A 13,338-nucleotide genomic window follows, 5' to 3' on the forward strand; every position below is an offset into this window, starting at 1 on the left:
TGTTTCTAAGCATTGCTGGAAAGTATTTACTATTTCTGGTTTTATATTGTAAAGAAACTCTTCTAAATTTGTGGATGATTCAGGATATGCAGCAAATGTTTTTACCCTACACCTAAATGTGCAGGGTATTTCCTGGAACAATGATCTGGACATTTTATCTTCTTTTTCTATAACAAATAAAAACAAAAATATGTTTGTACCTAACACAATATCAACACAATAACAAAAAAATATAGTGGATGTATACAATTTCTGCAGCATTTTAATTAATACCCTAAAATCATGTTTCTGAGTCTTGTTTTAAGACACATCTAACTAACAAAACACATAAAATCAAACTAAAATATGCTAACCAATCAGTAGTAACATAAAATGGCATCCTAATCTAAAACAAGGCTGACCAAAGAAGATCATATAGCCCACGCATCAAAGACTTTTGCTTTCTTCCGCGTCAAGGTCAACTACTCAACAAGCTTACAGTTATATCAGGCTCCGGTTACTGAACCATCTATCTACTACTCGCTCCTAATTTACATTGTCGCTCCTCATTTTTTATTAACACAGTCTATCCGACATTGTCAGCCAACGACATATCACATAAGTACTAAGTAAGTATTACTATTATTCATAAAGATATTTAAATTCGTTAGAAGAAAAAAAAAAATCATACAGCTATCCAAAACAAAATTAAGAAGTGTTTAATTCTGATAAAATCGTAAAAGTTGTCTTTAGTTTTTAAAGGAAAGGAAATAAATATAGAAAATACATCTTACCTTAGTATGTGGAGGCTCAAGACGAATACTGGCTGGCGAAATGAAAGCTTGATGTTTTATACTGTACAAATGTGGAGAGGGACAAAACCGTTATAACCACAACCAGGATTCGCAAAAGTGTGCTATGTCCGGATTCGCAAAAGTGTGCTATGCCCGGATTCGCAAAAGTGTGCTATGACTCACATTCGGCTAATCCGCGGGATTAAAAGATCCTTGATGGGAAGAGGGTCATACCGTTAGACCACAACCCGGATTCGCAGAAATGTATTACGACTCACATTTAGCTAATCCACAAAGCATAGGCAGGATAAAAATTGTCAACATGTAATTTAAATAAGAACAAATTTACGTATACTAAGATATATGCAGAAACCAAGTGTAATAACTCTCAAAGCAATAACATACATTATGGTTGAAATAGCAAAAAAAAAAGAGAATGAAGATATTAAACAACTCGTTCAACTAATGTATACATAGATAAGATAGAAATATAATATATCAGCTGGAAGGGTGAATGGTAGATGTACTAGCAATTAGACATAAGGCAGGGAGTTGTCCCAAAAAATGTCGAGCCTCAAAAAACAATACCGACAAACTATACTGACAATATTAAACAACTCATACAACTACTATATAGATAAGATAAAAATATAATACATCAACTAGAAAGGAGAATGGTAGATGTACTAGCAATTAGGCATGGGCAGGGAGTTGGCCCAAAAACCCCGCGCCACAAAAAACGGCGGCGACAAACTATACTACTTTTACCGTTCCATCCGACACATGAGTGAAAAACTTGTTTAATTTTCTATTTTTGAAACCTAATAAAGGACCTATTGAGTCTGAAGGAGTGAAGTCGATGTCTTTGGAACACTTTATCTCACTTTTTAACGTATTATTGTTTGGTTGAATTGTTATCAGTACATCATGATTAATGGGATACGCATTTTTGTATGATAAGCTAGTATCGATGTCAGTTTCTGTTTCACCTCTCTTATCTCCAAGAACCTTTCGTAAATACTTTTGCAAATCTTTAACTTCATATGATCCAGTAGGTATTTCTATACCCACTTTTTCATTTTTATCGGTAAGATAATAAAACATATTACACCCTTCCTCAACATTTGGAATTGAATTAAATGTTTCAAAATTTATGAACCCTAACACGTAATCTCGATCATTTTCTAGTTCAATTTTGGGGAATATTTCACAGCTTAAGAGTGAACTATTTCCCGAAATTACAAATAGGTGAGACATGTTGCTTGTACGATGGTCAAATAATGACTGAGATAGTTATTAGTAGTGGAAGCCGGAGTATAGCAGAAACCAATCAGAATCGAGTATTTGATAAGCCACGCCCCTTTTAATGTATTGTATGTATTCAGGTGTATTTCCTCTATCCATAGAGACCGCCCCCGGGCCAATAGGAGGCCGCGTTTGGTAATGGCGGCGTTTTTGGCGGCGGTGTCGGTGATGGTGATGTGCGCGCAGGTAATGCGATGGTGTTTTGTGATTTTATGTTTGATATGTTTTTAGATGAGTGTATGTTACGTTTTGTTAGTCTGAAATGTTTCGCACCCTTTAGGACAGGGTTTGGGACTGTCCGAGTGTCTGAAGGACACCCCCAGGTTAGAGTATTGTATAGTATAGATACTATAGTCCAGCGAAACTGGTTGTAGTATTATACTATGCAATACTCCCCTCCCTTATTTTGAGGGTGCGAGTTATAGGCTGAAATAAAAACACAAAAATATAACACACACACACACTTTTACTTTGATAAAACTATGTACAATGATTACTGTTTGAAAATTAACACATTAGGGGATGACCCTATAGATCCTGTACATTTTAAGCTATACATTTGAGATGAATTTAGTTCACTAATGTCTTTGGTGTTCAAAATTTCGACGAAACGAGAGGGTAGAAATGTTACCCGCTGCTCCCCCTGCGCAGTTGTGACTTCTAGCAGAATAGCCGGTCGATTGAATTTCGTCTGAACTTTTCTAGCAGCGGTGATTTTAGCCGGCTCTTTGATGTCTTTGACGGGGATTTTCGGGATTTGTACAGCGACCTCACAGGCATTGAGCTTAGTTTGTAGATCCATCTGCAAGATACAGCGAAACTATAATTCATAGATAGGGTTTGTGGGTGTTGTGTAATATATGTAATGGCAATTGGAATTTTTGGGATCTGTACTGCCACCTCACATGCGTTAAGCTTGGTTTGAAGATCTATCTGTAAGATACAGCAAAACTATAATTCATGGGTAGGGTTTGTGGGTGTTGTGTAATATATGTAATGACATTAGGTGTTAACGTTTGTGTGTAATTGGTATGTAGTTTTTTTCAATGTGTGTTGGGAATCATGTTAGCCTAGTGGTTAGTGTCTTGAACTTTGGTGCGTGAGAGACGGGTTCAATTCTCCGCATATCCACTAAACATTTATTCTCATGATCACATGTGTGAAAAATATTAGCTTTGTGAATGGGCACTATTCTAACAGAGTTTATATAACGAGATTAAAACTAGATTAACAAGATAGTGTAGGTGGAGTTAAAAAATGCTTGTTTAATCAGGGTGAAGAGAAAAATAAATTAATTTCACTAAACACTAAGTGTAGAACATCATCTGAGCATTAACCGGATAAAAACAAAATGCAAAAACTATTGACTTTGTGGTACAGGTTATACTATTCCAACAGTATTTCTTGAGTTTAAAGTAGATTAAAAAAACAGAAGTCTAGTTAAGAATAAAAAATAAATTAAATAGATCGGTAAATATTAGATGAAAAATGATTATTAAAGCTGACCATCAATAAGATAAACACTGTGTGTGTGTGTGTGTGTGTGCAAGTGTGTGTTTGCTAAATTTCTCAAGTGTAAAGATAATTTACTACTGTATAGTAACTGCTAGACTGTACCTTGGTTTGAAGTAAGAAGTGGTGTTGCTTGTAGGAGGGTAGATACAAGAGTGAGGTAGATGGGTAGATCGGCTCCAAAGGTGCTCTCCCCACTCCAGCACGCGCCAAAAGTAGCGGCGCAGCTGTGGGTCGAAGCTCGTGCCAGAGGAGCTGAGGGGAAGGGATGGTTTTCGCGCGCAAACACACACACACACACACACACACACACACACATATATATACATTGACACGCAAATTTTAATAATAAATATTTCGTCTTTCTAAAATTACTTTCCTGCAAAAAGGACATCTAACAACTCTTTCTGAACAATGGCCACATAAAACATGACCGCAGCCTAATAATACGGTCGGTAAATTTTCCAAACAAACGCGACAGTTAACCATTCTTCCAGGTGACAGCTCGGCATCACCACCCCCATTCCGTGGGACGCCCATCCGTTCCCCTGCTGCGACCAAAATCGCCTCTAAAGTCCCTCTTATATCTTCCCAGACAGCAGGTACGAGGTCAACAGAACTGGAGGTCACGCTGACGTCTTCCAATAAATAATTGGACAGCCACAAGACGTCCCGCAGCTCAGTTCTTGTCTGTTGGACAACTGTTAAGGTGTCCACCAGATCGTACCCGGCCTGGTTACCCCTCCAATGCTAGCAAAAAGAATAAATACTTTAACAAGGCAGAAATTGTACAAATATTTTGTCCTGAAAATATTAAGAAAATCTACAGAGAAAATTAATAAGGTTGTGTTAATTCTAAACTTTGTTAGGTATAGAAGCTACAGTGTTTGGTAGAAATCTCTATATTGAGGAGTGTTAAAACAATCTAGTCTACAGTGGTTAACAATATAAGATCAAAATCGATTATTACCTGTAAAAACTCGTCTAATCTAACTTCACGAATGCGTTGTCGATTAGCCTCCAGCTGACAATTGACACACCGTGATGTAGACGTTTGCCTCTGTAAAACACCTTTGTATTAGAACCTCGAATAACAGAAAAAACAATATTTTCGCTCATATATGTTAAAAATACACAAATGCAATCATTTATAATGTTCTCCCATACTCAATAAGTTACACACAGTTGCAAAAACAAATTCCAACCGTTCCTCAATGAGTGTTTTTTGCTCCAGCTGACAAGCCGCACATCTTGATGCAGATGTTTGACTCTGTAAAACACTCCTGTACACGATTTCAGAGAATTATTTTTCTTACACAAAAGAATATAATTATTTAAATACAAACGTTTTAAATATTTTTAAGAATCAACCTTTTCTTTTTTACTGATCAGAATATATGAATAATTGCCCTTGTGAAATTCTCACCGTTACTCCAGATGATGTTGAGGGTTGGGGGTGAGCCGAAAGCCATTCGCTGGAGGGTGGTAGAGGTGTTACCCCCGAATAGTCCGGCACCCCATACACCTCTGGATCTGCAGTTGTTAAAGTTGTTAAATTGACTACTTCTTCGAAATTTACGACCTCCTCGCAAAGCAGACTTGGCGATGGAGTTGATCTGTCATCATTGATTTCTGGATCAACCTATAAATGACGACAAGGATTGAGCTGACGTTATTTTTTTAAATAATTACATTGAGAGTGATCCAAAGATGAACATTTGTGTATATGGTTTAGTTTGTTAAGTAAAACACTTTTAACGGTTTCTTCTGTTTTTATAATTCTCCGACGGAAGTGTAATGAATCAATATATGTCAGCGATAGTCTATCTTCAAAATCTGAAAAGTAAAATGTAGTTGCGGGAGGGTTTGTGAAGCAAACCTTCTTGATGGAGGTCATTATTCTACTGACACTTACCTGGGGTTGTTCAGGTGGGGTACACTCGAAGGTGGATGCGAGGAGCAAAATCACAAAACTGCACACTCTGATTGAAGCCATGGCAAACTGATGATTGTGATACTATGTTGCACCCCACGTGCAGCACGTGTCTTAAATACGGATCTTGACGGTGGTCCACATGTGTTTTGCACTACTGTACTCTTTGTCTGACCCTCAGGCTATTTTAGCCTCCTTTGATTTGATCCAGTTTCCACACCACGTTAAGCCGTTAGGCTAGGACGTAGGATCACGGCGCGTTTTTTTTTGTTAACCCAGAGTTTCACCAAGAGTCATAGTCTCTGGAAAAAAACAGCCCCAAACCATCGCTGCTTTTGGTGATAGCCATTCCATAACAAATATGCTATCTCCCATATTTTTTAGTCCTTTGATAAATGTAAAGGGTTATTTACTCGGTGAAGCCTTTCAATTAACCCTTTTTACCACTGACAAAGGATATTTTACTTTTATATGTTTTTTGTGTCGATCTGTTCATTGTAAAAGTCATCAGGCCATTTACTAGGCGTACCGTTCATTTTAGCCTACGACATTTTATTTACTAAGATCGACATTTTATTTATTTATTTTTTTTTTTCAAATTAAGACCCCGAGGTGGAGTTGGGAGGACAACGCAATGTTTTACAATTTTTAGGTTAACCTCCTGCTAAGAGTATGAAAAGCAGCTCTTGCGGCCACCAATCAGAGAGCAGCATTTCACCCAAAGCACACACACACACACAGGGAGGATTACGCAGTGTTTTAAGATTTTTAGGTCAACCTCCGTGCCAACCCCTGGACTTATGGGTTTTAAACCAGCCTGTTGGGCGAGCACATACTTACCCCAACAAACACACACATACACATCCTACCTCGAGGTCGTAATCTGTTTTTTTTTTTTAATAAGGGACATTTTGGTCCAAATACATTACATGTCTATCTACAAAATCACTACTTACATCTTGATATAATATTACATTGTCCCAATCCACCTTCCCTGCATAGTCGTGGATGAAGGATTCGGACAACTTTTGATATTTACATACGATACCCCAACATCCTTCAAAGCTATCAGCCATTTCCCGAAGAAAATATTCGGGGAATTTTTGACGCTTTAAAATCGGAGCCCAATTCACTCTGTGAAAGTAAATTCTGAGCATATCAATTGAAAAGTCATAATGGGATGATAAAATATTCCAGTCTAAAAATTTACTAAACTTTGTGACAAACTTGTCTGTTAGAACGCCTTCAGGCTCCTTGCTCTCCTGAGACAACAACGACCAAGCGTTCTCCATCTTCCAACTCATACTGACCATTTTTATGAAGTGATGAGTCTAAGTAGCTTTGTAGAGTGCAGGCTGCACGCAAAGCACACTTTTTATGGTAACCCATTATGCAATCTGCACTGGTTATATACAAATCAGAAATAGACGGTCCTGCTATCTCACGTACATTAGGATGGAATCCTCGTAAAAACTCTGCCTTTTCTCTCCCTTTGGTATAAATAACTTTAAACGGGATACAGAGTGCGGTAATTAAACTTTCGTTATATGGTATACAACCATCATCCCAACGGATACCGTGATGACGTGTTAGCCACCGGGCAGTTCTCCGCATTTTATCGTTTAAACTCGCTACACCATAAGGTGGTTTGAAAATAATTTGACAATTTAAAGAACCACCGACAACAGCCAACTCTTTAATTATAAATCTATTATCGTTATCTTGAAAAGCTTGAAATTCAACCACTGCAAACGCCATTAGGCCACCGTTTGTATAGCGCAATTTCCCCGGACAATCGTTCGGCTACTAGCGAAGGTAGCTGATCAGTACACTCTTCTACATCAGATAGGACTTGATCAATATACAATCGAATTAAATCTTCGCGGCAAAACAGTTCCCTCAGAGAAATATAAATCAGAGGGAGGTTATTAATAAACATACACCATTCGTGTCGGTTAAGAGTGATAGAGTGTTCACCATCAGAGACGTAAGTGTACTGATGACCAAAAACCATGTTTACTCGTATATCCTCTCCTGTATCCACTTTGAACGAGTATTGAGTTTTACCATCGAGTGCTAGGGTGACGTCATTAAATTGTGTCGCAATCTGACAAAATGCGTCATAAGACCAATAGACGCAACCTTTTCTACCTTTAAATAGAATACCGAGTCTATTGTCTCTATTTTTAAATATACCCGTCACTACACATTTTGTTAGATCACTATCTAAATGATAGTCTGTTTTCAAAAACACACCGGTAAGTAGGTTTAGAGGTTCTTTACCCTTAGGTATAGGAGTAGCACTTACGTCTGCTTCCTGTGATGACATCGTGTAGACTAACACAAAACTCCCACTTCTTCGGTTACCTTTCCCCCTCTACACAGTTACTTTATTAACGGTACCGGTGAGCAATGAATATGTCATGTGGCTGTCATGTAGGAGTAAACAATATGCCGATGTATTTGCTGGAAAGGCTGAACCAGCTTCAAATTCCACCCGCACATCGACTGGACCGGCTTTTATAGAATCATTTTGTTTTGAACAGTCAATTACGTATAAGGGTGTTTTTTCTTTGTAGTTTATTTTGTCAACTGCCGGATAGCTATGTTTCCCATAGTATGAAGAATAGAAACGAAAAAACATTTCATAAAATATAGCTAAATCACCGTGAATATTATCGTATGGATAGTATTGCGAGTTTAAATAAACTTTAATATTTTTCAGATCGCAGTCATCAAAACAAGACATATCTTTCTTTACATTGTTTTTACGACCCGTCTGAAAGCCCACTATTACGTAACGCGGCTTCTCCAGCTGGCTGGATGTTTTTACAGTCCAGGATTGTAAAGTAGTCTGAGGTAGAGCTGGATACTCGTGTAATTCCCAGGTTCTAAATGGTAAATGAACTTTTGTATCTTTTTCAATCATTTTCAGTAGTTTTAATCGATAAGGGTCAGATACGGTAATATGTGGTACTCTCCAGTACAGACCTGTAATTTCTAAAGTGTATTGCGTAGCATCTGTGCTATATATTGCGTTTGCGTCAGTCGAAGCCCGCAAGAGAATTAATTCTTGTCTGACATTAGCGACTACACGTTTGTAATCCTCAACAAACCCTAATAACATGTGCAGAGGAACACTAAATGAAAACTCTGTAGTTTTCTCTGTTTTCCCAGAACCTAACCAACAAGCATTCTTCAAAACGTCTAATTCACTTTGTTGTATCGATAATAGATTTTTAATCGTAGTTGTGATTCCCACATTTTTTATTCTATCAACTTCCACACCGCCAATCTCGTATCTAATATCATCAAAAAGAAATGCTGCCGCGTTATTTATAAGCTGAACCTCTGCGGGAGACCCATCCTGTTTTTTTCCGCTAAGCTTGCCGATTATGTGCAACGTACTGTCAAATGGTGCGGTAATGATATCCTGCTGACTAATAGGTATACGTATTTCATCATTATTTTTAAACGTCGATGAAGCATACGGCTTGTGAGTGTGAAATTCAATACCTGTGATTACATCACTATATTCTGCACTATTTTCTATATCCAACATCTTGAACTTTAAAACCGAATGAGCGTAAAAACTTCTTATTGGTTGATGTTAACCGTACAGTGTCTTGACGCTTACTGACAGGCATAGATTTTGTGATCTCTCTAAATACGAGACCCATTTTTCTCTCTGATGTGTAACCTAATGGATATGTTTTCGTTCCTTAGGTTAATTTTTTCACCGTGTTGGTCCTGAAGAGTGACTGTTATGTTGTTTATCCTCTTAACGTTCAAAGGTAAATAGATGATTGTGTTTGGTGTTTCTACTATTTTATACCCTGGACCTACATTCGGGTAGAACTCATGAATGATATGATCTTCAGAACCGTTACTGTATGATCCTCGAACTATACTGCATACTATCCTTATTACGTTCACATTAATAATGCTTACCGTTCTATCCGATATATGTTTGACGCCCGGCTCTAAGATTTTATTGTCAAACCCAAGTAATGAAGCGAGTGTTTTGTCTTTTGTAAAATCAATAATACGACTACACTTGATTTCAGATTTTAGCGTATTATTATTGGCTTTTAACTCAAATTCCACATCTTTTCCTAGTTTTGTTTTTAAAGCAGTTTCTAGATCTTCAATCTCATAAGCTCCTTCGTCAATTTCAATCATTTTCCCTTGACCATAGTAAAACTTGTTATTTTTATTAGCTTCAATATTTGGAATAGAGTGAAATGTCATCAAATCAATTAAACCGATTTCCCACTCACCTTCGCTTATGTCAATGGGTGGGAAATAGTCTCTAGAAATATAAGAACCTCTACCACTCAAGCTAAGCATTGCTGAGAAACTGTAAGCACAAGTGCCCACAAACAACTGAATCGAAATTTTGCTTTCTCTCGTAGTTATAGTAGATGTTGCAACCGTCAAAATACTGTAAAAGTTCACGCGGGGGTTTTAGGTTTCCAAAACTATCAAAATAATATACATTGTCTTTTATTTTTCTGAAGCATACCCAGTGAGTACCGTTGCCAAAACTAGTATCCAAGTTTACAATTGCTGACTCGTTTTGTTTTGGTGATCTAGGTAGATCGTCTCTCATATAAACTCCTCTAAAGTGCGGTATACGAAGTTCTTTAGCATAATACAGTAAATCATAATTAGTCAACGGCTTTATTGGGATCGAGCTTTTTTTTTACCACATCTTTTCTTTGTTTTCTTCTTACCACCCCCATGTTTTGGGTACGGTCTTAGATACAACCCCTTGCCCTTGGTAGACACCCTACGTTTTACCACTCGTCTCTTCTTTTTACCTCCCCCTAATTTGGTTTTAGCTCGCATGGCCGTTGTAACCGTCCAAGCCGCAGCTTTTTCACCTAAAGACGCGTCTGATGATTTAAATCTACGCCAAGCCCGTTCTGCCAACTCCTTATCAGCTTGGTGTCGATGCTCGTTGTCTTTATACTGTGAATACACAATGTCGTGCTGCTTGCACGCTTCGTCTAAACCGTTGATACCTTTATCACCTCTAGCAAGTCTTTTTTTAAGATTTGAACCAATGCCGCAGTAGTTATAACCGGGTAAATGTGCCTCAAAAGGTACCAAATCAATAGCTTTGTTCAAAATGGTTGATATCAAACCTCTTCCTTTGACGGACCGTCTACGTTTGAGGGATGTTTTCCTCTTAACTGCCATTTTACGACTGACCACTAACACTTGTTAGGTTGTTCTAAATAGATCATCCCAGCTGGATGTCCCGTGGACAATCCGTGTATTCCAATCTTCTAAATTAGGGAAACTAGCCCTTCCCTTATTCAATTGTTTGAACAGTGTATATGCTAATTCTGCGACAACTTCTTTGACATATTGTTTAGTCGCAGCATCGCTCAGTCCCTGTGGATTCCCTACATTGGTTAACCGTTTACCTCTAACATCCCAGTTTTTATCTTTGAATAAAATAGAATTATCCTGTAGATATTGTAAAGTAATTACATCGTGAACGTGAGATGGATCAGCAACCTGTCCTAACCGTTTATGCTTAAAATTCCATGCAAGTGTACCCTGTATTGGTAAACGATTGTCCATATATTGTTTGTTTACAGCATCTCCGCCTTTGATTGGAGGTGCCAAGTTTTGGATTACCGTGTTTTTAACGTCAAAAGCCCCGTTTTTATTTTTTTGTAAGGCGTTCTTATTAAAGTACTCGAGATTTACAGCATCTTTGTCACTTACCGGAGAAGCTACATTATGTATAACCTTCTGTTTTGCATCAAACAATCTATTTTCACCTAAAACTATCGCGTTTTCCTTAAGAAATGATAAATTAATAGCATCTCCGTCTCCTTTCGGCGAAGCAACATCCTGCAGTCTGTATTGATGGATTGAATATGCTGTTGCGTCAGAAAGTTTTAACGGAGTGTGCAGATCTACGTATTGTTTTGATACAGCATCATGAATGTCAATTGGTGCAGCCATATTGCATACACGTGAGTTTTGAGCATCAAAATGACCACTCTGCTTGGTCATACAATTCAAAAACGAATTTGAATGAGTTTTAAAGTTGATCGCATCTAGGCTATCGTATGGGTCTTCAACATTGCATAATCTTTTACCCTGAATATTAAAGTCCCCCGTTTCTGTTAATTCAAAGCCGATCCCTTTTGGCCCTGGGAGAGCCTTTTCCTTTTTTGTGTAACGTCCGAACTTGTCTATACCCATTGTGAAAGTGACTTAAATCTACTATTACCTGCTCCCCTTATATATCCGGCTTCGTGTAGCTCCTCTACAATATTAAGAATCTCATTACCATGTGAGGTGTTACCAGTTTCAGCTGATGCCACCAACAGTTTAAGTCTATCTACTAATTCGTTGGGATTATCCCAATGCACTATATCGCGAGACTTTGTACTTTTCCACGATATTCCTCTACCCTGTTTATTAATGGGAAACAGATCTTTGATCACGTGTCTATATTTTAAATTGTTGTCTCGTCTTATTTGATTGTGAAAGTCATAACCTTTTTTGTGAGCATTTGTCGCGATTAAAATACTCTTATATGTAGTTAGGTCGTCTTGTGTATACACATCACTGTTTGGTAGTCTTTTAAATAACAGTTCGTATATTCCCTCAGTAGGTGGATATCGTGTGTTGTTAATAATAATAGTGCCGTCAGTATCAAACTCTACCACCTTATCCCCAACCAACAACGTTTTTCCATTTTCACCCAACCGTGGACCATAGTCATGGTCTATAGTTCTATTTTTTCCGCCGACGTCTTTTATAAACTGTGTCATATACTTTTTAGTCAATGAGTTATGAAATTGTTCCTCGATGTATTTAGATGCGGTTTGAAATCCTGATGGAGACGAAACAACCTCTTCCAACTGACTAGTTTCAGCTCTAGGCGTTGATATAGCTTCTGGTTTAAATGGTCGACCAATATAATCATCGTCATCACTCTCATAATCCATCGGTTCATCTGTAGAAAGCTGTTCAACTTTGACTTCGGTTTTGGGTTCCACATTCTTTAACTCTCTTATTAATGGTTTGTATTGCTTTTCTAATAATCTTTCACTCTCTACACTACCATCTTTAAACTGTCTAAACTTACGTCTAACAGCTTCTTTTAACTCTGCTATTTGCAGGGTCAGATGTTTATTCTTCCGCGTCATCTTTGATAATGAGCTCTACACACTGCGACTCTTAAGGTAATTCAACCTGTCGAAAAAATAATGCACGTTTCTTATGGCTACGCAAGTAGCGCACCACTTCTCTCAAAGATATACCAGAATTAATATCGATATCTCGGTAGTATCTTTTTGACACTGTATCAAATTGTGGAATAATATAATTTTTCGACCAATCACGAAAAACATATGTCCTTTTCCATCCGTCTCTCCATTGTGGTATTTCCGCAACGGTATACCGCTCAGTGTTGTCACTTTTTTCCATATATCTCTGTAAAAATGATATTGGTCGTTTCATCTTGTTGTGATGTAACAAAAACGAATTTAATAGCCAAAATTCACTAGGATTTGCACCCGTGAACTCGCGCCATTGATCAAACAGCTGACGGTTGGTTATCGTATATACACCGTTATTAAAGCTTATTCCAAAGTGTTTGCTATATTGTTGTAAAGTTGGTAACGCAGCCTTTAAAAATTCCGTTGTAAATAGTCCTTGACACAGATTATTTACACCAGCATAGGGCTTACCACGAGAGCCCGAAGGTATAGGTGGTACTGGACCATACGCAACATTATAACTCACATCAATATGGCATTTTGATACAATTGCAGTTCTGTA

The 13,338-nt window shown here is 37.8% G+C and overlaps 1 protein-coding gene across 1 annotated transcript; it reads right to left on the bottom strand.

The window, feature by feature from the left end:
* Positions 1 to 11,741: 11,741 nt before the first annotated feature.
* Positions 11,742 to 12,704, bottom strand: LOC128982537 (uncharacterized). The gene has a single exon (XM_054401493.1). It carries the CDS (start codon positions 12,702 to 12,704, stop codon positions 11,742 to 11,744), a length of 963 nt encoding a protein of 320 aa, XP_054257468.1.
* Between the last annotated feature and the right edge of the window lie 634 nt (positions 12,705 to 13,338).

This window comes from Macrosteles quadrilineatus, unplaced genomic scaffold, assembly GCF_028750875.1.
Source record: "Macrosteles quadrilineatus isolate MER2022 unplaced genomic scaffold, UCM_ALF_1.0 Scaffold_478__1_contigs__length_60669, whole genome shotgun sequence".
In the NCBI taxonomy this organism is placed as follows: Eukaryota; Metazoa; Arthropoda; class Insecta; order Hemiptera; family Cicadellidae; genus Macrosteles; species Macrosteles quadrilineatus.